Source organism: Taeniopygia guttata, chromosome 12 (assembly GCF_048771995.1).
Source record: "Taeniopygia guttata chromosome 12, bTaeGut7.mat, whole genome shotgun sequence".
Classification (NCBI taxonomy): domain Eukaryota; kingdom Metazoa; phylum Chordata; class Aves; order Passeriformes; family Estrildidae; genus Taeniopygia; species Taeniopygia guttata.
In genome coordinates, this window is record NC_133037.1 from 13,230,614 (window position 1) to 13,258,204 (window position 27,591).

Consider the following 27,591-nt stretch of genomic DNA (forward strand, 5'->3'; position numbering starts at 1 on the left):
AATGTTCAGAAGCAAAGTCCATAAAATCATATACAACAGTGACAGACAAGATTTTATTTCTTAATTTCACACCTTACAGGAAAATGGTTTTGCGTATGTGCTAGCTGCAGATTATAATCTTTCTGCATCACTTGAGAAATGATTTTTTTTGGGGTCTAATATTCTAGAAAATAGGTAATCTGAATTTTGGCAGCCAGTTGGAAGGCATTGATAGGAAAGTATGACTGAATGATATTCATAGCTCTTTTTAAGTACCAAATTGAAAAAACCTCACTTAATCAAAAAATGGTTGTGGTTCATCACATTTCAATATCTTCTAGAGAAGGCGCTATTACATGCAGCAGATTTTTTTTCCTATGCAAGCAAAACTTTTGATTAGAGTCTGCATTTATTGACTTGTAGTGCATAAACTCATCTTTTAACACGCAGTAAGCATCATGCAGTGGAAATGCCATTTGACACAGGTAATATTCTTTACCAGTCTCTAAACTGTTCAAGCAAAGCTTAAAGAATATTTGTGAAGTCAAAGATCTCCTTTTGCAATGTTTTCAGCATTCAAGAAGTAAATATGGTAAGCAGAAAAACACAGGCTACACCTGATGTCTTTTCTGTGAAAGACATTGAGGTCAGATTTACAGTTGTCTTCTATTCATATTGTTTGTAAGTAATTTTAAAAGTATTGGTGATTATAAAGGTAGAAAGAGGCAAATGATGGAAACAATTGGAAGAAAATATCTTGTAATAGAATAAGAGAAAAATGTTTTAAATTAAAAGATGGTAGGTTCAGACTAGTTATAAGGAAGAAATTTTGTAAGGATGAAGTTGGTGAGGCACTGGAACAGGTCACACTCAGAGTTGGTTGATGTCCCCTCCCTGGAAATGCTCCAGGTCAGGTTCGAGCACCACAATCAAAGTGAAGATGTCCCTGTTCTTTGCAGGGGAATTAGAGTAGATGACCCTTAAAGATCTCTTCCAACCCAAACTACTCCACAGTCAATCCACAAAACAATAAAAGAGCACACAAATAATTGATTGCCAACTTTCCACAGCAGTAATAACAATAATCCTAGCAGAAAGCTTTTAAACAAAGGTTTAAGTCCCATGATAAAATCTTTACTTTCAACAGCCAGTGAAATGATAGATGACAGAGACAAAGGGAGGCACAAAAGACAGTGCACATGTGCTACAAAGAATCATGTCATAAGCAAAGCTGTAAGACAAAGAGATACAGCCTCTTTCTACAAAACAGCATTGCAACCTTGTAAAAAAGCCCATGGAAAGGAATTGAATTGTGAAAATGTGAGCAATGATAAGAACTGAATTTAAAACCATAGAAAAATAGTTATAGTCATCTTCTCCTAAAATAAGTGAAGTCCAAATATACCTTAAGAGCTGTAAGATACTTTTTAATCACTTTTTTTAATAAATCCATACTTACACAGAGTGATCATGGTTACAGAGTCAAAATGGATGGTAATATTTGAATGTGTTCCAAATCCATTGACATGGAATCAGTGTGGTATTAATTTAAGGAAAAATTAATTTATGCTATTATTAATGAAGACTTCTTTATCTTTTTAATTATTATTGAACTTTAAAGTGTATTTTACAGTCATGAACCAGCTTTAGAAAACATGAATTTTACAGCTTGATTTACACAGTTTGAGTCTCTCAGCCACATATTGTGTGCGCCTTATGTTTGTTAGTTGAGTTGACATAAACCATATCTCCTGTTGACAGAAACGCTTGAAAATATTCATGGACTTCAGTATCCATCACTGAAAAACTCTGCAGTTATGGAAAGCACTGATAAAATTGCTTCCTGTACTTCAAAAACTCCAGAACTGCAGCTCTATCACAGTATCAGGATGAGAAAAACAGACAGAAGACAGTTAAGACTGACTACTCTAAGTTAAAATTTATATCATTGCTTCTAGTTTTCAAAGCAGCAGATTAACTTCAGGCTGCATAATTGATCATCAAATTTTATTTTCTATCTTTATTCTGTCTACTCTGTCACTAAAGACAAAGCAGTATCTTGCACTAAGGCTTCTACTTTATTATCTAAATATATCAGGATAAACACCTGGCTATCTGTAATGCAGTGGAATATTTTTCTTTTGGGCTTTGTTTTGTTTGGTTGGGTTTTTTTCTTTTTTTTAGTCTCAATCAAAAAAAGGATTTGGAGCAAATAATTTTCGCCTGACCATGCACAAACTGCTCTCCAGCTGCCATAACAAAAGATCTTTCCTATAACATACATGTGTTTCCTAACTTAACAGAGAACCAGGCCTGGCAATGTAAAAATGCAGCAGCAATTTACTGAGGCACCTGGCAGTTTATCATAGCAGAGATTTTATAAACTCATCAACCACTGGGCTGTTGATAGGTATTCACCAAAGACAGCCAATCTGATAAGAAAAATCCTCCCCAGAGCCAAAACTGCAGAGTTCACAGACCACAGTCTAATGTCAGAGGGTAGGAAAGAGGGAGCTCTTATTAAGGCTCCTCCCCTCTCTAATACATTATAGTAGGGAATAAAGATTTCATTACAAAATTCACAAAAATGTAACAGTGAACTAAAAATATGATTCTAAATCACATGGCAGTACTATGAAATATAACTTGCTAGAAGATGTGAAAATTCACTCTTTTATAGTGGTAGACATGATGACATGTCAGAAATAGTTGTAGGTAAATGCTGAAAAATGTATTCAGTATAAATTATGTCAACATTAAAAAGAAATCAGTGAAGGCACTGGGCTAAAAGTTCACCTAATTCTTGAATTTTCCATGTATTCATATAAGGAAAAAACTAAAACATTGTTCATTAGTATAAGCCCCCTTCTCCAGTATAATGAAAGCTGGAGAACAACTTTCCAGACCAAACACTTTTGGGGAAATTTTATGCTTTATTTTGACATACCATTATTAGAATAGCTGATTGATTCTAACATGCTTTCTTCTCCATGCAGAGAGCCCAGATCCTCCCTGAAGCAGAGCCTAATGCCTTTTAGGGGAGGGAGATAATGATATCAGGTTTCTAAAAAGAGAAAATGCACATGAATAACCCTCTGCACATGCCCAGGCACTGGTATTTCAATTCAGCTGGAGCAACAAGGGAAAGAAGGAAGGTACTAAAAAGGCATGGAAGAAAGATAGTTATTATTGTAGACTTCACAAGTTAATATGGTCCTTTTGTGCATTGCCCACTACTTTTCACTTTTCCACACACCAATCAACATTTCACCTTGGGCACCTCAAAGACAGTAATCAGTTCTTTTCACAAAGTTCCATGGCAGCAGTGGACATTTCCATGTTCAAACTAATTTGAACAGACATCACTGTAAATCAACTTGGGAAGAAAAATTTCATAATTTAATCTGTTCAGAGCAAGTCTATTCATTTTTACCAGCATGGTGCTGCTGTATGTGCACCTCTGAATGGCATTTAAGAGTTTATGTGATATTCACCCCAGGAATTTATTAGGAGTAAAGGGCAAAAAGCCCAAGCTAAAAGACACATAGTTCCACAGAATTCTGAAGCATAGGCTTCTATCTCCTCACACGGAGCACAGAAGTGGAGCACATGTTGAATTTCAGGACCATGAAAATGTAACTCTGTGTGTGACAGTGGCACTTGGGGCTGTGCTGAAGAGACCAGACTGCTGAGCCAGCTCTGAAATGCTTCAATAGTCACAGAGCTTAAAGGGAGAAGCTATGCCTCAGGCTATACAATGGAATCTCACTGGAAACAAGCTCTGGGAAAACAGGCAAGCACTAAAATACTGGTTACAATATCATCCTGGCTCTCAGAAGTGATCTGTGAGCAGTACAAAGAGAAGGCAGTGCAGAGTTGTGCTCTATCTCTGCATGGGCAGGAAAAGAGACATCAGCCTTGTACTGCAGCTTAAATTAAAATTCTTCTGATGCAGGACTTGACAACTTAGTTGCAGAACTGTGGTCACAAAACTATCTTGTATCCATAATATTTCCTGAAATACTTCAGTGGATCACACATATATGTCAACATCCTTTGGTGTGAAAACAGACTGCACCATTCTCCACCACGTAGTAGATACATATATATATATATATACACTTTCATTTATGTCCATATACATATGTATTTCCCTCAGACATTCACTAGTGATAGAAACAAAAATACACTTAAGATAAATAAGAGTTTTTAAAATTGGAAAATCTAGGGCTTTTATCTAGTAGTTAAGTTAGGACCTAGGACTCTTTGCTCAGTGACTTTTAATACATACAAAAAATTCAGTGGATAACTGAGTCTTGCAAAGCTGTAGAATGCACTTAATTTCACTGTCAGCTCTATTAAAGGGAAGGAGGTTTATCCTCTAAGAAGTGTTTCTCCATTATAAAACCAAGCAAGTAAAACAAGATTATATATTCAGTAAACTAGAAATTACAACAAAGAAAAAACTTCCCATTACTTTAAATCAACTTATTCAACCTACTTCCCTTCTATTGCCAAGATAAATTGTTTTACTTTGTTCTTTTTTTTTTTTTTTTTTTTTTCTTTTTTCAAGGCAAAGTCAAACATATTTCTCAAGGTGCATCTGATCTGTTCCAAACAAAGAAAATATCCTTTCTCCAATCTACCTCTACTGGCACATGTCTGTTTCCTCCACCACATCTCAGAGATACTGTCCAGGGCTGCTAGATGGATTCACATATGGCCACCCTTACCCTACTTCTGTCAAAACACCCAATGAGCAAAGTCAAACCTGGCTCATTCTACCAGGCATTTTTATTTTTAAAAACATTTAGAAAGGTTATCTTTGGGTGTGTAATATTGTAGTCCAGAATCTCAATCTTAAACCAAATATGGAGGCAGAGATATTGTAAGATTTTATTAAATATAAGGGGTTAGAAAAAAAATAATAATTTTATACATGAAAAAGCTCTCAGGCACAGAAGTCTGTCTTTATTTCTAAATATCTCACTGAACAAACTGTTACACTGAGAAATAGAGTTTGAAAGGCAAGGAGAAGTGCTTGCATCCTGATATTCTTCGAATCATTGAAAAGAAGAGAACCTGGGCTCCTCCCCTTTCTACAAACATAAAGCCCACCTTGTCATATAAACAAAGACCAACTACAAACTCTCAAAACCAGGAGCTGTTTTCAGCTAATATCAAGACAATGGATTTCCCTGTGTGTTTCCTGGATTTTATGCAAAGCTGCTATAAATGGATGAGATCCTGCTGCATGTCACCACTGGTACAGTACTACTCTAGGCTTTGCTTCTCAACAGGTGCCATAACTTGAACTGCCTGAGCATTTGTCACCAAGCCACACTGACCCTCACCTTGGCTTTGGTTTTCATCTACTTTCCTCTGAAAACCACATTTATCCAAGTATTCATAAGCCTCTTCCGTGGAAAAACTGCTGAGTGAAAACTCAATAGCAGAAAATATGTCATTGCTGTCCACAAGTAGGAGTAAATATGAGGTGACAGATTTAGGGAAAAAAAGCCAAAAAGTGGAGTAGGTTCTTCATTCCAGATACAGCACATACTTTGGACAAAGAACATGGGATCTTGGTTACCTATATTCTCATACTAACAAAAGTTAAAATGCTGCTCTATTTTTCTTTTATACACTGTCAACATCTGCAACAGCAGTTTTGAGTCTTCTTTTATAATTTCCTTGTGTACATAAATCCATACTAGAATTTTACTCTCCCCAGTGACAATCCTAACGCCATACTCCCTGTGGATGGTTTCCAGAAAGCCCAGCCCATATTCCAAGTGCTACTTTTTAATTATATGCCATGTTCCTAGATTCTTCTAAATATACTACTGTCATCTCATAAAGTAATAAATCAAATTTTGAAACCATACAAACTTTAAATTATTAATAATTTTTTCATTATCACTGATGTCTTCTACAATAGCTGTTTAAAATATACTGATTGATATGCAGAAAGTTGTATCTGAGTATCTTAGGCATGTGTAGCTGTAGAAGTGTACATGCAAGATATGTCCAAGACAGCAGCACATCCCAAATCATTTACATTCTAAATTAATAGGAAGACATAAAAAATAAGACCTATGAGAACTCATTTTGTGCCTCTATGTATAAAAAAGCCCAGCAGCTGAATGAAACAGTGCCTTATTTACACCTAGACTCTGCCTTTGCATTGCCCAAACCAGATTCAGATTGATTCTGTACTTCCAAAAATTTAACTTTCCTTCTAACATGAAAAACATGCCTTCTTTCTTCCCTTTTTCCTCTATGAATATTTTTATATGGCTAATTCACTAAGAACCTTTTCCCTGCTTTCTGTCAAAAATCTATACAGTTGATAATTGCCAAATTTGTGGATGGAAGAACTACTGCTTGTTAAGACAGTTCTCACAAAATGTCTTAATTAATCAATCATTAATTTATTATTAATTATACTTAATTGATGTCTTAATAATTAATTAATTAACTAGTCATTGTTTAAAAATATACTGCCTTGCAAATCCCATGCCTGTGGCAATGAGCCTATAGGTAATGAGCACACTTTGTGTTCAAAGAGAAGAAATAGAATGCAGTGACAGATTTAGATTCCCAAAGTATACTTAAGCATTTCTAAAACAAAACATTATAATGAGCAGCATTTTTCAGGCAAAAAAATTAAGGAGGCCAATTGCAGGAGAATGATGTGCAGTTTAAAAGGATCACCAGCTTTTCTGCAAAACATCCTAAAGGTGAGGGGTTCCTATGGACATACAGGTAAATGCATTTAACTGTAAAGCACAATTATCACACTTTCTTTGTTCTAAATTCCTTCAGTGTATGAACATTATAGGAATACCAAAATATTTCTTTTCTGAACTGCATAGGTTTTATATTCCAAAGACCAGTAATATTTATATTTGTAACAATAATGGCTGTCCACTTGTCGTGGTTTGGCCCAACACCAGGCACTCATGGGAGTCACTCACTCACTCTTCCCTGCCGCAGCTGGGCAGAGGAGAGGAAAAAATTGTTAACAAAGGCTTTGATGAGATAAGGACTGGAAGAAAACACTGCAAGGGCAAGACAGGCTCAGCTTAGAGGTATGAAGTGAGCTTATTACTAACAGAATCAGAGGAAGATAATGAGAAGTAAAATAAGTCCTTAAAACACCTTCTCCCCCCAGCTCTCCCCTCCTTCCCACCAACAGCACAGGGAGACAGGGCACAGGGGTTTGTGTCTGTTCATCACAGATATTTTCTTCTGCTGCTCTGGGAGAGGAGTCCTTCCCCTGTGAGGCTGTGGGGTCCCTAGCATGGAGACAGCTCTCCATGAACTTCTCCAGCGTGGGTCCACTCTCAGGAGCAGCTGGTCTACAGCACCTGCTGCAACGTGAACTCCCCGCACAGGCACGCAGGCCTCCCAAAACTCCTGTGATGTGGGGCTCTCTTCCCATGGGGTGCAGTCCTCCAAGGACAGGCTGCTCCAGCCTGGAAGCAGGGCCCTCTCCCTCCACTGGATCACAGCCTCCTCCAGGCATGGTGGGTGGATCTCTGCATCCCCTACGGATCCCCATGGGCTGTGGGTGGATCTCTGCATCCCCCACAGATCCCCATGGGCTGTGGGTGGATCTCTGCATCCCCTGTGGATCCCCATGGGCTGTGGGTGGATCTCTGCATCCCCCACGGATCCCCAGGGGTTGCAGGGGCACAGCTGCTCCACCGTGGTCTCACCATGGCCTGCAGAGGAATCGGCTCCGGCACCTGCAGCACCTCCTCCCCCTCCTGTGGCACTGGCCTTGGTGTTGCCATGTTGTTTGTTGCCATGTTCTCTCACATGTTCTCACCTCCTCCTCTTCTCTGACTAGGAAACAAGTGTGCACTGTTTATTTAGATTTTCTTCTTAGATATGTAATCACAGATGTTACCACCCTTTCTAATTGGCCCTGTCTTGGCCAGCAGCATGTCCATCTTCAAAGCCATCAGGGGTTGGCTCTGCTGGACATGGTGGAAGCTTCCAGCAGCTTCCCACAGGAGAAATCTTTGTGGCTCCCCACTACCAAAAGCCAGGCCATGCAAAACCAATACACCATTCTAAGAAACGGAGAAAGCAGGGAACGTGGGTGTGCTGAAGAGGGAAATGGAAAGTATAAAAGCACATCAATAACTAAATCTGCTCTTTATATTTTACAATGATGATCAAGAGCACTCTAAATGCAAAGCTGTGACTGTTAAATTCATTAGTTTATCTTTCCTTCTATATCATGGTAAGTGCATGCACTCTGTACTCCAAGATGGCACTAGTCTTGTGTATGCTTACAAATTAGGTTGGCAGTCTTTTTTATTGGCTCTCATTTTCCTTTTCAAAATGTTCCATGCTAAATTTTCATGTCATAGATTTGATATTTATCGTATTTTCATTTTCTTGATTTCATCATAAATGTAACAAAATTTGGCTTCAACTCTTTATTTTCAGATTCCAAACTTGAATGAGAATTACTTAATCCCATTGTTGCCATCAATATTTTTAAGCTTTTCTATGAAGATGCTGAAAGAGCCAGAAGCTAAATGACGAATAGCAATATGCTTATGTGCCAAGCCAAGATTTTTCAGCCAATCTCATTTAGTGCCCAGTTTAGGGACTGTGAACTTCAGTGATTCCACTGCTGGGCAGGATCACTGTGATCATGGAAGTTGACCAGGTCAAACCTTTTCGCAGAACTTAACTGAGCCCACAGTTTTGCAATTTGCAATATAATGGAAACTGATTTCAGCCACGGGATTTTTACAATCTTTGGCAACCAGATTATAGAGCCTGGTATTAGTAATTAACTACAGAACAACTAATTAAGTCTTTAATCATCTCTTGAATAAGCTAAATTAACTAGGCTTCTGTGGTCTCAGTCCATGGCACATTTGTCAATTCTTTGATGAGTCCTGTGACTCTTCTCTGATCCCATTGCCAATGATCAATATCTGTACAACTAAAAAAAACAAAGTTAAGGAAAAAACTTAGAATTAGCTTACAAATAGGGTTCTTTTTTTCTATGTTGACTCAAGAGCCTTGTGTTCAACTATTCAGTGATCACACTTTGTTTTCAACTGTGAGTTCTGGCTGTGGTTCTCCCTAGTAATTCAATAAAATAACACATAACCTGGAAATGAACAACAGGCCCTTTATAGAGAAATGGTATTCTGCAGACACTTGGTTATAAACCTATCAATATCTACTGCTTGTACCCTCAGGTTAGGATTAAATTAACTTGTTATCACCCCTCTGCACTACAGAGGGCAACAAAAAATTTAAGTTCTCTGCTTGGTAAGAGGACCATTTCCAGACATTGACAAGCTACAAACAAGATTATTATATACATGTGCAAGGAAAATGCCAGTAACAAAACAGATTTCTGCTGTTGGAATACATTTAAGTGGTTTTAAAATGCCTTTTTTTTTTTGCAACTTCATAAAGTGACAATTTTGGATGGTCTGAATTACACAAAGTAGAAACAGGAAAAATCACAGAACTCCATCTTCCTCATAGCTACAGAAGATCCCTGTAGGAGAGGCCAAGCCAAGATGTAGCAAGCCCTTGAACTTTGGCCTTTAACTATAAGCAATCAGCATACAAAATCATTCAATACATAGCATCAGCACATATCACATACCTGAAGGTTCTTTAGTTCTACTGTTCTCACTAACTACTCAGGGTAATTTCCTTCTCCAGAAAAGCACAGTTTCCTGACCTCTATATTCCTTCCTTTTCTTTTTCCTCCTTAGCAATTCTGGAATGAATTAATTTATAGGCAGGCTTGATTAAATAAATATTAGCACTTGCACAGAAAAAAGTCATTTGGTATCTTTAGAAGTTTTAAGCATTTTCAAAGTCTTTTCAAAATATCCTGCATTAATCATTTCACAACCTTTCAAATACTCTCTAGGAAGATTTATTTTTCATCCGTATTTAAGACTATTGTAGAAGTTTTGGCTCCTCAGGATTCTCAAGTCAGAATCCTAACTTTGAAAAGAAGCTGCCATATCCACTGCTTCTCTTACCAGACCAACATATTTGAATTAATTTGCCTTATTACACAATATCCTTGCATGAATTACCACAATTGCTAGCCTGGAATGTATTAAGATGAAATCATTTAATGTCCATTTAGATGTCTTTTAGTATAGTTAAAACACAGAAGAGGAACCAGATAAAGAGATTAAGCAGCTTTCTACAAACCAATGGCAAATATACTGTAGATATTGTTAGGAAACTTTGGTAATTTCTTGCTAAATTTTTCTTTTATTACTGGCTTGAGATAAATAAATAGATAGGTGCTGCATAAATACAAATTCCTGCTGTCTGATTAAAGGCAAAAGGAAAATGAGTAAATGTATATCTGAGTTTAGTTTGCATTCCAAGTTTTTAGATTGAAGTCCATCTGTCCATCCAAGTCCCCCTAATGTTGGTGTTTGCTAGTACAATGTGCACTTACGTCAAATAGGGGAGTAGAAATTATCCCTTCTAAATACTATCTGCAAAATCAGAGCAGAGTTTGTGTATAGAGCTAGAACGGCACACATGCTCCTAGACATATTCTCAGAAGTTTGAAAGCATAAATCTAATGAAGTATTTCCCTCCACCTATCCTATATCTTTCTAAGACAATTCTAAATCTCAGCAAGGATAGAATTAAACTGGTGACAATGTAAGCTCTGTTCAAATGATTTGAGGATTCTGGAAAATAATTCACTGGAATAAACATATTCTGCCACACTCTATGACAGAACTCGTGCAAGCCCCATATGCAAATCATTAACCTCATTAAACTGCTAAACTGCCACAAAACAAAAGATATTACAGAACTGTCATACTTAAAGCATTCTTCCATAGAAAATTTCAGTATTATTGCCAACTGGAAAACACAGATAATACACAGTTAATCAACAGCTTCATTTTTAAGCAAGGGTGTGCTTTCATTTGGCCAGTGGAATGATGAAATAAAGCAGCTTTCTTACCCTTATTGTACATGTTGGTGGGTACTTGGACGTCACTCAGACTGATGTTCACAGGCAAGTTGTTGAAGTGGTCGTTTGGCACCAGAATGAACTCCTTCCCCAGCTCCAGATAGTTCCCTTCTTCATCTCGTTCATTTATGAGCACAGCATTGAAGTATTCATACTGCAACAGAAACCCACATTCCCTACTCAGAATGCACATTCAGCATGAAAATGAGGTTTGAATGGTTTAGTACATCTATCAATCCACTGAATAACATCTCCAGCTAGAACAGTAGAACAAGAAATTTTTATCCCCTCTCAGATTCTCTCTATACTCTTCGTACAGGTACATTTATGAAAACAGATTTATCAATACATCTCAAGAAAGCCCCATATTATTTCAGTTCTCTGGCTGCCCTGAAAATTTTAAGGGCAATCCAAGAAAAGCTCTGATCATAAACAATATTTGTCCTATTTTTAATACAAAGCTTTCTAAATTCAAATATTTTTCTGGATGATTACTTAATTATGAATTCTGTTTAGCTTACATCCACCAGATCAAGAACTGCTGTCAGTGCTGAACTTAGGCCCTGACAAACTAAAAGTGTTTTTACTTTTCAGGAGTATTAACTACAGCTGTAGATGTGTACTCAATATGTATTCACTGACATTTCCAAATATTATTTGCTTTATACTGAATTTTGGAAATAGCTGGCTTTCTAAAATATGCATACTTTAATCTGGATGTATAAACTTAATAGTGACTTATTTTGAGCAAGAAATAATTGTCTGGCTGTTAAAGATTCCTGAAAACTATTTGGCCTATTTTGTACATAACTATAACCAGACAAGCAAAAGCAATTTAGATAAAATTTTTGATATCTTTATTACCTAGTTTAACCAGAAATTTTACTAAGCCTTGAAAGCAACAAACAGTACAACCTATTTTTTAACCTCTTAAATACCTTGAACCTTGGCAATACTTTGTGATGTGCTTCCTAATTGGAGGAGGCCAAAGTTTAGTGTTTTTTTGAAGAATCACATTAATTTAAATATGAGTTCCTGCCCTAATATCAATTTGAGACTAAATTCATATAATATTTAGACATAAATCTATGTTTATTTGAGGATAAAGTATTCTGTACTATAATATGCAGCAATATGCAGTTCTTCTTGAACTGAACTTAAGGTACATATCATGGAATAATTTCTACAGAAATTCACATATAGACTTGGTAATTTCAAGGATGCAAGTTTTATTTGCCCATGGCTTTTATAATACTTCATAAATGAAAAGAAAAATGGATAAATTTCAAATAAGGATGTCAGAATATACTTGAAATCAACTCTAAACAAGCATTATTTAATTTCATTGTGTGTATTATTTCCTTTTCCAAAGAAGTTAATTAGTAGGCAACATCTTTCATCAAGTTCTATAAGTGGCAAGGCTAGCCAACTACTAAAACTGCTGTATTAAAAAAAAAAAAAAAAAAAAAAAAGGAAAAAAGAAACCACTTATTTTATAATTAAGGATATTTAGGACTAATTGTTTCTTCAGTTGATTTAGTATCATTGATTTATTGGTCTGAGTCTGTATTTTCTCTTCTCAATTCTACCAGTGTATACACAATAATATGATTTATGTTTGGATATTTTTTTTAAAAAGCAAATTGTAGCATAGAGTAGTCCTTATATTACTGCAGACTGTTAATATTTTCCAGTTTAGTTTTGGTGTTTTTCTATTTGATTGGGGCAGGGTCGAGGGGGACTTGTCTTTGACTTGTTGAGGGTTTTTTTGCAAGTGAGAAGTCTACAAAAGTAGTGTATTTAAGACAGTCCTGCAAGCTCTGCAGATTAAACACCAGGTGATGTATGCAGCTCAAAAAAGCTACTGAAAAAGATGAGCATTTAAGCAGAGCTGTTATACAATGGCTTCTTTTGGGCTCTTCCTTTGCAAGGAAATTATTGAGTGTGACAGCTGAAAGGTGATAGAAAGAATATTAAAAATTGAAGAAAAAATAATAAAGTAAATCCATCTGACATTCTGACACTGCATTGAGATAAAGCCCAACGGAAAGAGGATAAAGTCCTGTTTGCTGACAACACAAATACTCTACCTAAGCTCTTAGAGAAAATGACTTCAATTTAATCTTGTCAATGGAGGTCAGTCTTTGATATAACCTTAACTAGGTGAGTTCTGAGTGAACACCATATAACACACCAGAAAGTTATTAGTCTAATAAGTAACAAGATAATTACCCAGGTTAGGATCACACTCAGCTCTATGGTGACTTGTCCAACAGAGGAGTTTACTCCAACCTTACCTAGAGACCTGCAGGTGAGTGAGGAAATCTCTTTCATGTCAGCTCTTCTATGAATCATTAGAACTAAAAATCACCTTTTAGACTTTAGTGCATTTCAATTTGCTCAAGTACACTGGGGTTTTTTACTTGTACGTTCCTTTGCAGTAGCTGCATCATTCTGCATGTTTGACATTTTGAAAGCCCATAGTGTATCATAATAATAAGATAAGGCAAATAGGAATCTCAGTTTTCAGTTTTATCCCTGTAAAGTTTTCGTAGTGCAAGCCAATATAAAGGCAAAACAATTCATTCAAATATCCAGCAGAACAAGCACTGGACCATTCTGCCCCAGCAGGGAACTGACCATGTTTGAGACACCCCAAATAATTCTATTGCTGACAGTCTGCAGAACCCTGGGCTGCTCTGCCATACCCTGCAATCACAGAAGACAGACATGGGGTTGCTACAGAACTGATCACAAAATTGCTTTACAGCATCATTCATGCTGCCAGGCAGAAACAAGTTTGTTTTAAAACAAAAGATACCTTCAGCCACAATGAAAAAACACATGCTGTCTGCTCACTTAGGATGGCTGCCAAAGATTTATGTTAATTATGACAAAAATTAATTTGTTCAAAATACAGAATAGCAAAACCAGGGACATGCAAGGTTTGTGGCCTGCAATAAGAACCACAGGAGTAGGTTGGAGGTGAGAAGTGATCTGCAAGATAAGAAGGAAACTTCTTCAAAGTTCTCTGTTCCAGTTTAGCCACTTATTTTAGCATGATGTCTCAGCTAAATAAGCACCTTGATAACAATGGATACTTGTCTGAAACAAAACTTCAGTAATTTAGATGAAGTATTGAAAAGTATTGCACAAATCTCACATAACTGCAGTGTTGCACAAGACTGATGTTCTATATTGCCTTTTACATTTATCATTCTATAAATAGATACCCAGCAATGCCTACATATTTTATCAAGTATTTGTTCACACTGTAAACAGCATTTTTATTTAAATATAAATGTTTACTATTAAACTTAAAAGATACATTAAAAAGCAAATTGCCTTTGCAACTTAGAGAGTATTTGGCATAAGTAGCACTTGTTATCACTGCATTTTAAAATGAAGTGTTTTGGTTTTTAACAGCATGAAAGAATACAAGCCACAATTTTAATGTGCTTTTTTTTTCTAAACTATAGAAATTATTTTTACCAAGACAGCAAAAAAAGTCTCATTCACAGAGCAATGAGGACCAGGAGGGTATAAATGGGAATGATTTGCACTAATAAGCCAGCATTAGGACAATATTTGGATTACACTGATAATTTTTAACTACTCAAGAACCATTTTCCCAGTGTTTCTGTAATTTTGCAGCTCATCTAAAGAGAAAGTTAAATGTATCTGAAAGATATTCGATTAAGGAAAGTTTATGGCATTTGCACTGAGCCTCAAAAGGCTAGAGCATCAGAGAAAATGAAGTAGCAGCAAATAACATGGAAAATTGGGGAAAGCAAAACCTACCATGAAATAGCACAGACACCCAGAAATGCACAGTATTTGAAACATCTACAGTTGCTACAAAATAGTTATTATCATCAGAGTTTAAACAAAAAAGACAAAAAAGTTTATTTTCTCAAGACTGACAAATAATAGACATCTCTAAGGAGAACAGAAAGGTTCATGAGATGTGAAAAGCAAAATGAGGAAATTTATCCATTCTGAGGGAGGCTGTCCTACTAAGAACACATTGGAGACAGCAATCCCATTCTGATACTTGAGTTAAAGAAGAGACAAACATCTGAATGCATATCTGTTTCTAAGGCTCAAAAAATCTCTTCTGGCAGTTGTCCAGTAAGGAGAATCTACCCTTTCAAGCATATGATTAAAGCTCTTGTATTCAATAACTTGGTCTGTTTAGCAAGCATAAAAGGTCATAAAAGTAAAGTGCCTCATTCAATAAAAACTTTTGAATTTTAAAAAGCTTTTATGTTTGAGACAACAGCATCTCTTTTTTTAAGAGACAATCTTTATAATTTCCAATTATTCTCTGAAGGTTCCTCCTTGCTCTTCTGTAGGAACATCCAGCACTTCTTCCCCTCTTTTTTATGTCTTTATTTAGCAGAAAGGTGCAAAAAAACACCTGGGATTTGAAAACTTGTCATCAGTTCCAGTTTAATTATGGAAGTAGTACAGAGACATTACTGGCATCCTTGAAAAAACAACTGATCTGTTTTCTACCCAATCAAATTAAGATGACCTTCCCCCAGGCTATACATTCCTTCCCAATATGATACCCTATTAAAATTTCCATAAAAGAGGATAAAAAAATTAATATTTCATTATAGTATAAAATCAATTATAGCAGTAAATTGACAAGACATCAAGGTCTCAGACTTTTAAGGATTTACTGATTCACTGAATGTACAAAACTATCATAATGGCTATTTTAAATCATCCATTAAAGTAAAAAAACATCACTTTAGGTTACAAGTTTCAGATGCAGCCTTCTTTTCCTTTACAGATAAATAACTTCAAAAATATTTATTTTTACATGCAATAGTTCTCAAGAATCTCTTATTTGTCACAAGACTGAACAAAAATTCTTTAGTCACTAAAATTTAGTAAATAAAACACAGAAGGAGAAAACACATATGGAACAGGCTTTTAATTTAATATTTTGGACACCTTGAAAAGCCTTACTGGATATCTGTAATTTTTTTAGAAGAGCAAATATTCAGTGTGCTTATTTTTATACACCTAAGAAACCTCTAAGGAATACTTTCTGCTAAAGACCAAAACAAGTCCCTATGCTGGTGACATCGTAATTTTCCCTTCTCCCACTGTGTGTAGGTTAAAAAGATTCCTGTTGCACGGAGTTCAGAGCAAGGGATCATGGCCCTAGAGATGCAGCAAACCATGGAATAAAGGTAATGACAATTTCTAGAGCAATGTTAAACAAGGCAACCAAGAAGACAGTAATTGTAGAGTCTGTGCATTTGTGGAGGTTGAGCATTTCAAACACAGAATTCCCCCAACCCCAGAGAGCCTGCAGCCCTGTCAATGACCAGGCAAAGCCTGCAGCCATCTCTGGTCAACACTGGGACAGGGTGGAAAGGCAAAAAGCCCCAATCTGGTAAATCTAGCAGTATGGCAGTGTGGCCCTTGCTAAGGCTCATCATCTCCTGCACACACTGAGCAGCACAAACCCCTCTGGGGCTGGGGCAGCCCCTTCTCAGCTCCCTCCTGCTCTTCCACCCTGGCCTCAGCCCAGGCAGAGCTCCCTGGACTCTGCACTGCAGCTGAGGATGCTTCTTCCCATTCCTGATGGACACGGACAAGGGCTCTGCACTTACTGGTCCAATTCAGACCATCAGAAGCGGCTCGATTTTCTTACTAATACACATGGGAGGTTTGTTGGGTTTTATTTAAACAATACTTTGGAAGCAGCAGCAATTAGCCTAAAACCTGTTATTCCAAAAGGACAAACTTTGCAAGATCAAAGAAAACAGAGGAAGACTAATAGGTACTTCTGAAGGCTTGAGGATGGTAAAACATTTTTGAACACGCTTGTATCAAGCTTACAATTACTTCCAGCCTGCAGTAGGGTTGATCCTCCTTTTTCAAACTAGGAAAAACAAGATAAAACATTACACAGTAAGCCATTATTAAATTACTAATATTTTCAAAGCATTAAAAACCTTCACTATGTCTCATTTTATTTTTAGGTTAGAAGTAGCCTCCCACTGATATAGGTGTGGCCAAATCACAGATGCAGAATATTTAGATTAAGCAAAACACATACCACAGGTTGTCACAATGTCTTTCTTCTAAATTCCACTAACTCAAATATTCCCCAAACCAGTTTTATGGGGCTGACCTTTTAAAACAAATTATACCATATATGTATCCTTACAGACGAAAAAAAAAACCTGCAAGATTTTAATTCAGTTTAATACCATTTTTATTACTAGCTAGAACCACAGGATTTCTTCAGTTCTCTTGAAAGCCCTACAGCTAATACCAAGCTAATGAACAAGCAGGATCAACAACTTCTGCAAAATAATTCTGTAAAAGAGAAGAGTAAAATGGCAGACTTGCTTTAAAATCAAAGCATTCTGATGTTTTTCATTTTACCATGAGGTAACCACTGAATGGTGCTCAATATAGAACATTAAAAAAATACCATCCATACAGTTTAAAACGTGCTATAGAGATAGAAAAGCAAACTATTTCACAAACAGATAAGATGAAAACTTTTAAAGTGAAAGCAGTGTCGTTCTGTGCACATTCAGTTCCTCTGACACATTCAGGTTGATGACAAGCTCAAGGCTGCTTCCAATTATCAGCAGGGACATTATGTGACTTCTCTGTGCCTTTCCATGGTCACATGCCCTAAGTGCCTCATCCTGACTTCCAAGCAGGAAGAAAAAAATATTTCTCGAGCTCTGCATCTTCTCTGTCTCCCATGAGCAGCAACTTTAACCCAGACTCCTCAGCCTAAAGTACGCATGCATTGCTGCTCTGTGCTCAGCACGGCATGCTCAGGGACAGGACACCCTACCTGTAACCTCCTGCTGGGCTGGGGGTTCATAACTGCTCCCAAAAATACAGAAAGTAACAAGCAGTTCTTACCCAGCAGTCAACATCTGAACACTAACCGTGGCCCTGAATGATGAATTAAACATGTACTTTACCAGATTTATTTTTTTCAGACCAACAGGGGATAATCAAAATAATTAAATAGTGAAGAACTAGAACAGAACAGAATTTCGTGGTGCTCACCACAATCCCATCTTTGTTTTGTTACTTCCAACCACCCACCAACACACAGGAGGTTAAATTAATATTATTGACTACAAAAAGGAAAGCAAAAGAACACGTGCAACATTATTGAATTTATTTGGGGGTAAAGTGAGAGATGAGATGTTGAGCAACTGAACATATACAAATCCTCTTCAAATGATTAATGACTCTCTCAAGCAATATAGAAATTTGGTCAGCTAAGCCCACAGTTGAAATAACAAAACCATGATGATGAGTTAATTTAATAAAAGAAACACATGTCTCTAGAGTAAAGGGGGAAGGACAATGGCATCTATTTTATTAATAAAATAAGTTTAAAGTGTTTAAAATAATCTCACAGGGTATCACAGAGTGTGCACATACACTTCTCTGATTCTTTACAATTTTGCTTTGTACTAATAGTATGAATAAAATTTTAAAAAAAAGATGCAAAGAAAATACTTTTTCATGTCACACACTAAGTTTTTTCTTGACTTCATTTAGCAAGTGTGAGTCCTAGATACAGAAATTTAGAATCCACATAAACCAGCTGAGACAGGTTTACATCAAATATGAGTTTTTATTTGCCCTAGGGAGAAAGCTGGGAGACAAGGGAGGTTGGAAAGAGGGGCAAGTTAAAAACCTGGATATTGAAAAATATCTGTGTAGGTAAAATGAACATCTGCACAATATTCCCATCCCAAACTTGTGAGAATAAGTGAGTGGTAGAGCCCAAGAGTTAAGTTTATGAAATACAAAAACAGCCTCTTTTATGTTTTCAACTTCTAACCATTTTTCACATCAAGCAAAGACAGGCCAACAATGACAAATATAACAGCAGCAATAGAAGAACACATTACATAAACTGAATTTGTCAGAGCAACATCATGAAACTATCTGGAGTCTGGACAACTATTTCTTCACTATATTAAATTCTCAGATACTCACAGAACAATTACTGGGATACTCACTGAGCTGTGGACTGTGTTACTTTTGGAATCCTACACACAGCTTCAGAGTTATGGTCAAACCAGAGCACAGGGGGACACTGTGAATGCAACTGAAGAAACAACTCAGATTTCAGATACACGACCACCATTTCCATGTTCCAGCTCTAGCTCTTGTGTCAATTCTATCTATTCTGAATTAAAACAGATAAACACTTGCAGAAAAGCTGATCAGGCAAATTAAGTCAACCAGAGGCAAATTCCTAGTTTGGAATCCATTTGGGGAGTGGGATAACCAGTACTTTTATGAACCATCTACCCCACAATCCAGCTTTCTGTTCTACCTTGTTTACAATCATTAGGAGTTTAGGTTCAAGGAGCAAGAGAGATAACATCTCCCAAAGGCTCTGAAGAATCCAAGAAATATTCCTAAGATGGACTTTGCATGAAACATCCGCTGAGAGCTGAGGACATCCCCTGCAGACAGGGGCAGCCCAGACTGGGTACATCTCGTATTTGTGCATTTCCCTCAGCTCAGCAGGAAAGATCACACACACTGAGGCCTCTCAGCCATCTAAACAGTTTAAAAAACATTTTTTAGCTCTCTCTAGTTACTCTCTCTAAACATCCTAATTTCCTATTTCACTGCTCCTTCCTGTCTCTCTGGTAAAGGATAAATTGAAAATAACAAGAGAAAATACAGTATCATTCAGTCACAAATGAGTCTGAAGAGCTCATCTAACAAAAACCATGAAGAAGCCCTCATTCCTACCAGATGTTTATCTGAGATCCTGCATCTTTTGTTCAGAAGATCATCTGAACAATGACATTTTTAAGAGCAAATAGCATTTTTTTCCTTAATTGTTGCTATCTTCTTAATGGAAATGATGATATACAGATATAAATTCGACTGCATTTGTCTACATTGAAGGAGAAGAGCTGAAAAAAAATATTATATGAATTTGTTAATTAGGTTTGGCAGGAAAATCCTCCATTGCCTTTAAATATTTATAGTAGAAATAAAGATTAGTGCTAATATAATATACTCCCTTATAAAAAAGATTTCTCAGTTTTGAATATGGTGGCTCTGAGCTTATTGCCAAAGCTAAAACAATATTCATAAAAATATAAACATATTTACTGTTTATAATGGTTATTTTCATTGATAACTACTACATCTAATGTCTTTTACTCCCATGCTTGCTTCATTTTAAGTCTGTGACAAAATGTACCTGTATTGCCAATAGCCTTTTCCAGGTCATAAGCCATCTATAACCACTGCAATTCAGTGTCATCCTGAACAAAAGGCTTAGCCAACAGGAAAAGGTATTTGGAATAATGAGAAATTGTGAAGCTGACCCAGAGGTTATTAATTCAGGCTTCCTGGACATAAGTTTACTGCACAGATGACTTACTCTGTGTAGATTCCAAGAGAGAAATTACAGTAGATATTGTTACAAAAGCCTCCAACTGCCAGAAAAAAGATCCTCCCTCCTAAATAAGGTGCCATGAAAGCACTTCATTAAGCAATAGCTTGTCATTAGCTGTTTTTTTGAAATAAAATATGGCACGACTGGACCACACAGGCATCTGAGCAACAATACCTACAACATATCATGGAGAAAGACTGAAATGTAACACACATCTCAGCCATTTACTGATCTGTAGTTTAAACAAACATAGAGACCTAAAACAGACTTATAAACTTCAGTGACATAAATATTTTCAAAGACAGAAAGGCTTATGCTAATGGATACCATCCAAAATGCCTGATGTAACACACATCATCCAGAAACAGAAATGTGCCATGAATAAATCCTCAGCAAACATTCAGGTACTCAGAGCACAAATATGAGCTTAGTTTTACCTGAGCTATATGCTGACACTGAAAATTTGCAGGGTTTGTTTATAGTAAAGCTGATTGGAAATAATGAAATGTCATCCCTGAAATATCTCTAATTCCCATTCCGAATATTACTGTTATTAGAAAGAATTTTACAACAGGAAGACTTATTATTAATACAAGATTATTTTCTAATCAGAAGAATGTCTCTACTTATATATATCCTGTACTTTAACTGCTTTACAAATGACTTGCATATTTGTCAGCATCTTGGGTTCAGTTAGACAGTGACAAGCCATAAATACTTGAAGGAAATGAGACACATTTGATTAAAAAATGCTTCTCATCTCTGTTACAGCTATGCAGAGACTTTGATGTGAATGGTGGGTGCTGCAGCTGAAAACAATAGCTGTCCATTTATCTTGGAGCGTATACATGAATAAGAGGCTAATCTGATACAATACCACTTTTATGGTCAGAAGAATTAGGAGGGTTTGCATCTGCACATTTTAATACCCACTCCCCAAATCCTGTGCATGACTGTGCCAGAGAAGGTGAAATAAACCTGGTTTTTAGTGCTTCTCCATAGCAGTTGTTCTGGCAGAGTTCAGCTCCCAGGCACTCCTGTGAGCAGTGGCCAAAGAGCAAATCACCTGCCTGCTCTGACTAAGGACGTTTAGAGAGATCAGAGTGCTCAGGGTTCATGACCCACGCACAGCACTGGCATCATCCAGACAAAGTTCAGCTGTTAAGTTGGGGTTTCTCCTACCTGAGCCTCACAGCAATTACTGAAAGGCAGGATTCAGGCACATACTAAAAAACAGCAAAAAAGAAAACAGCCCTGAAAATACAGCCAGCTTTATGGTTCTCCATGGAAAGCAGCAAGATTAGTTCACCAATGTTTTTGCCAATTAGCTCTGATAATCTTGTTTCTTAAACCTTTAGAGTATTTCCAAAGACAGCCTTTGTACACTTATCACACTGGGCAGATCTGCTGGAGTGCTGCAAGACGACAGGTGAGGAGATTCACCCTTCATATTTTTTTTATTCTATTCATTCTTTGTTTCATTCTACTTTTCTTCAATCTAGTTTATAACAAATGCAGAGGAAACTGAAGCAGTTAATGTATCACCAGGCGGCTAGAAGTAAAAAATCAGACAAAAATGAGAAACTTCTTACTTTACACCAGACTCATTGGAGTCTTACTAATTGTGTCTCTGCTATTAACTGCAATTTTATAGGTTAATGAAGTTTGGAAATTTTAATATTGTTTCTGAAACTCAAAATTTTTCCTCCCACTTCAATTTTTCCTCTCCCCAAAAGCAAATTATTTTACTTTAAATCAGAAAATCAAGCTTATCTACTTATTTCTGCAAAAAAAAATTGCTGAAACTTATTCACGTTTTCATTAGAAATTCTTTAATCACTTTGTTAAAAGTGCAGGGGGGAAAAAACTTCCAAAAATCAGCATTATATATATCTCATGAGAGAGATCAGTCTTGATTCCTGAGCTTCAAGATGGGTAATATCACACTTGTCATACCTGCAGAGCTGAAACTGCCTGATGAAAAATCCCCACAGTATTATCTGCTCTTCAGAGCATCACTGGTACTTCTGTGCCTTCAGATGCTCTGTCTGATGTCTCCCACCAAAGCAGCACTCCAGAATCTCTGCCCAGCTCCCCACAGGCCACACTGACACAAAGCAGTTCAATCTGCCCACACCTGAGAGCAGCACCTGCCCCTCCTGATCCCAGCACTTCAGCTCCCTAACGGCTTCCCTTTGGATGAAACCTTCCCACAGTGTCTAATTCCAGGCAAGAGCAATCCTAGCAACATGAAGAATTTAACTCCCTCAGATTTACCTCCTGAAATAATTTCAACCCTGTAGTCAGGCCACGCTTCTATTTTCAACAGCAACAAAATAATTACACCTGCCCGTATCTCAAAACCTGGAGAAAACTCTTCATTTGACCTCATGGTTACAGGCAAGATAATCAGGGCATCATTAATTTGGAATGATTAGACAGTTTCCTAACAGGCTGTTAGTATGTATGAATTTGTCCCACTTGTGTGGATCCAGATCTTTTAGCATCTTAGAATAGCTAAAAAACCCCAACCTTATATTTTACATTTTCTGTCAAGCCAATAGCTGAAGCATCACCATGAGTCACAGAGGCTGAGTAGCTGGGGACAATCATGTGTTGAAATTATAAACGTCAAAAGGCTGTGATTCACTGAAATCAAGCGCCTGGCTTTAATTTATTTATATTAAGCTTCCACATTTCTGAGACATGGTTTCACCCAACTGCTTCCCTAGGAGTGTAAATCACCATCAAAATACAGAGGAGTAAATCTGCAGAACATAACTGGGTTTGGATGTGACGCACAGCAAACAGTTGCAAAAGCACATATAGGGATTCATTGTTAGAGCTGCTCCAGTCTTGGAAACATCTCCACATTTTTCCACAGTTTATGCAGGAATTCAGAATGTTGCAAGTATATAATTAGTATTAGATATGATTAATTCATAGTGTGGGAAAATACAGAAAGAACTGAAATAGAGCTTTGTGAATCTCCTTGCTCTCCACCCAAACTGCAATCAAGCATATGCCTATTGACTCTCTGAACATACTGCCAGAACCCAATTTTGGAGCTGGCATTTTTCTCCTCTGGCTGCAATACCGAATGTTTCATTTTTCAATGTCACACTATTTACCATGCACATGTTTTAGTCATATCACTTCACAGTATGGTTCTGGGGCTGGCTGGCTCACAGCTTCTTCAAATCTTTTTCCTTCATTCTCTTTTCTTTTCTCACCAGAGTGTTTGCCAACTCTTACCTGCCTATATTTATAAAATAAGAACAAGCTATTATCAGTCCCTTGAAAGGCACATAGTACAGACTTCTAGGAAAAAAATCTGCAGGTTTCATCTGCATGGTTTGAGAAGAATCACTTTTGATTTCTGCTCTGGCTCACTCTGAATTTTGCACTCAGCTATGCGTCAGGATCAGAGCTTCCAAGTTTACTTGTAATGCTGAAAACATGAAACCCAAACCATTTTAGAGTTTGATACACAACAATAAATCAATCCTCAGACTACTGCCATGAGGCTCAAATTTGCTTGAGGAGTTCTGTGAACCTTAGCTAAAATCTCATGGAAATTTAGCTTTTAATGATAGCTGAAGTCCATCAGTGCTTGGCATTGTTCCACAAGCTCTAACATAAGGTTTGGAAAGGGCTGGCAAGCACAGTCCTTCACTGGTGTTTACTTACCTGCAATCAGCAAGAATAATACATTCCTAATGTATGCCCAGTTTCTGAATTCGGTGTGTATTTCACCATGCTAAAATTAAATATAAGTGAAAGCAAGATGACAGAGGAAAAAAGTGATATAGGGAATAAAGCATGGGAAAAGGAATTATTACTTTAGTTCTTCTCTGCCCAAAATTCCACTTGCCTCCTGAAAAGATAAGTGAAATGGAAAAAATAAATGCCTGGGTGACTTAAATATTTAATTCTCGTTCTCAAACCCTACGTTTGGCTTTAAATTTGGTGTGACCTCTGCTGTGATTAAGTATAACTATGCTGTACAGCACAAGCCAGGGCAGCAACTGTCTCAATACAGAGACTGAAAAAAGTGAGCTGGAAGCTGTTATTACCTTGCCTACACAGTACTGTGCCCAAGTTAATTAGAATTATTATCAGGAGACCCTATGACCTCGGAGGCAGCCTTATCCTTCACAGATCACCTGCTATCAAAACCCCAGCCAACAGCTGCCTCATGGCCCTGGGGCTGACCACACAGACCACAAAGGATGCCAGAGAAGCCCTGGATTCAGGTTTTTTTGATCAAGTAATCCAACAGTTAAGTTACAAGGCTCCCTTTAAAGTGTCCTGAGCTACCCATCTCTTACTGTGATTTGCTAAAAAGAAGCATTCCATACACTGAAACAGAAAAAAACATGAATAAGCAAATTATACTGTAAATGATATATCATAACACTCAAAGTGCTCATAACACATTTCTCATTCTAATCATAACTTCCTACTCTGTTAATAACTATCATTATGTTGATTTTAATATAATTTCTCCCTAATCCCTTTCTATCAAGGTTATTAGTTTTGTCAGCTAAAAAGCATTGATTATATCCATAAGCTCGTAGATGATTTTGTTGTTGTCATTCTGTAGTAACTATTTTTTAACAAGGTTCAACATATTTAGGGGTGTAAAAACTGAAAATATCTTTCTTAACCACACTTTATATTTTTAGTCCATATTTATCTGGCACTTATTGGCCTCCAAGTTATATACCTACACTAATAGGGGAATAAACCTCTTTGTCCTAGTATTTACTCAAAAAAACCCATGTCACGTACTCTCTCTTCTCTTAAATTCAGTGGGTTTTTTCTTTCTCAGTTTTATTTATAAAAGGTTATGCTTACTGCAAATTCTGTCCTGGAACAGACTTTATTAGATTAAAACTAATTTCCTTCAAAATGTCTGCCCTTCTACATCTGAGGAAAGCATCCTGACTTAATATTGGAAGAGAAGGGAAAAAGCCCTAGTTAATTAGGGGAAAAAATATGCACAGAGCCCCCACCATGACAACAGACATCCTTTCATCCCTGTATGGCACAGACTTCTCCCACTCTGGGGCTCCCTACAAGCTGTGCCCAAGGTTTCCCAGCAGGAACACCCCAGTGCTGGCTTGGTCCATGCTGCAGATCCAGCTGCAAGCCCACCAAGCCAGCCCAGCCCTGCAGCAGCTCCTTCTGCTCCCAGCCTGTGCCTGCACTTCTCCAGACTGCAAGAAATATTGCAGGAGTTGGGGTGCAGCTACAGGACTGGAAGCCCTCTACCAGAGTTGCCCCTTCTCTTTTTAGTTACCCCAAAAGTGGAACAAGCAAGGTCATTTATTGCCAGACAAGACATTTCCTGGCACCGGCAACTTGGCCACATCAGGGTGAGGAGACATCACCTGAAGATGAGCACAATTCTTTGTTCTACTGTAAGAGCCATGCTGTGTTTGTGCCCCAGCTGCTGGGGGAGGTGAGGATGGACACTGTGAGGAGCACATGGGAGATGGACACTTCTCAGGAAGCACTGGGGGTGAGATGGATGTGGTGTGAGGGAGCTGCTGTGGGGTCAGAGGGTGTGTGTCTGTCCCAGGAGCTGCTGATCCTGCAGATGGTGGCTCTGGAGCAAAACTGGCATCTGCAAACCCTCGACACCAAACTCTCCAAGCAAGGACATGGAATTACTTTGATAAATGGAACTGCCATCCATTGTCCCTTTGGAGAAGAAAACCCAAAATTTGCTCCCATTTCTGGGAGCCAATAGAGCTCTGTGAGGGGTTTCTGTTCTCCAGATACACCACGTGAGGCTGTGCTTCAGAAAAGCTGATACAGAGTCTTTCCACCACCACCACTTAAATATTCATAGGAAAGGGAAGTAATGGGGAGTTTATTGGGAAGAGATTACAAAGGAGAGATCTGATAGTAGAGGAGAGCGGAACTACAGAGTGACCTTTCATAAATAACTGCTACGGTCCCCAGCGAGTTAATGAAATTACAGACTAATTTAACCACATCCCTAAACTTGCCCTTCAACAATTGCATGGTCAAGACATTGTATACAAACAGAGAGGTCAGCCTTTGCTAATGACCACAAAAAGCTTCCTCAGAGCAGCAGTGCAGGCAGGCTGCAGTCACAGACTCAGGCGCTGAGTCACGGACTATACCCTTCCCTACATGTGCAAGGCATTAAGTGTTCATCACAGAAACTTAAATAAATTAAATCATTCCATTGCAAATGACAAAAAGGGAACTTTCAAGTTATTATTCAGAGATATGGAAGCAATAAAGTTAAGGTTCCACAGGCAACCTTAGCTCTGGACTTTGGTCTGCATGCAGTGTACTTGTTAATTCTATAAACCACTAATAGTTCTGGGTTTTTTCTCAAAAAGAAGAGAATAATAATTTTTATTTGCATACAGTCTATCAACTCTCAATAAAGGTAGCTCTACTGTATTAAAATAATCATTTTTACTGACATATTTTTATGCATGAACAGATTTTCCCTCTATTGTCACATTTTGATGTTCCAAAATCAGATTTCTCTCCACAGAGCTCAACCAACAATCCTCACTTCTAAGAAACCAAGCAGGGTACAAAAGGTTTTCTGGATCTATCCCTCTGCATTTTTTTATTAATTCACAGCATTCCACATGTGCAAGAAAATGCTCAGATAAATCTAAATCTAACTTAAATGAATGTACAGGAGGTCTTTATATGCCTATAATCTTTCATCATTATTCAGCCATGTTATTCACAAGCTTTTGCAGGTTGCTTACAAAATATATACTGTCTATCATTCCAGCAAGTGACTCATCAGCTCTGACTGCCATACAGGTAGCTTACAGTCCATAGAAGTCATATATACATTAAAAACTGAAAAAGAGCATTTGATTCTGTATGGAAAACAGTATTAAAACCACAAGGTCTATATCAAATTCACACAAACAAGAGAACAGCTTCAGTCTTGCCAACAAAAGAAAATTAAGTTTGCTATTGTGCAGATAGAACATTACAATTTTGTTATGTTGAAGGTTGTAGGGATTGCTTTATTTTTAAATTTTTTCCTCTATTGTCTTAAATAACCTGAACATTTTTACATTTATTCTTCCTCAACTGCTTGGCTTAGAATACTCTGAAAATTGGGGAATCTACAGTGAGGCAACTTTCTTAG

The 27,591-nt window shown here is 37.3% G+C and overlaps 1 protein-coding gene across 5 annotated transcripts in view; it reads right to left on the minus strand.

The window, feature by feature from the left end:
* CACNA2D3 (calcium voltage-gated channel auxiliary subunit alpha2delta 3) overlaps nt 1–27,591 on the minus strand; it is a 386,651-nt gene that overhangs the window by 219,590 nt on the left and 139,470 nt on the right. For all 5 annotated transcript variants that reach the window (XR_005981759.2, XM_002192832.6, XM_072935079.1 and 2 more), the window contains exon 5: nt 10,979–11,141. Coding sequence is in view for 4 of the 5 variants with exons in the window: in XM_002192832.6 (XP_002192868.2) it covers nt 10,979–11,141 (163 nt within the window). In the remaining variant the exon portion in view is untranslated. The remainder of the gene's footprint in view (nt 1–10,978; nt 11,142–27,591) is intronic.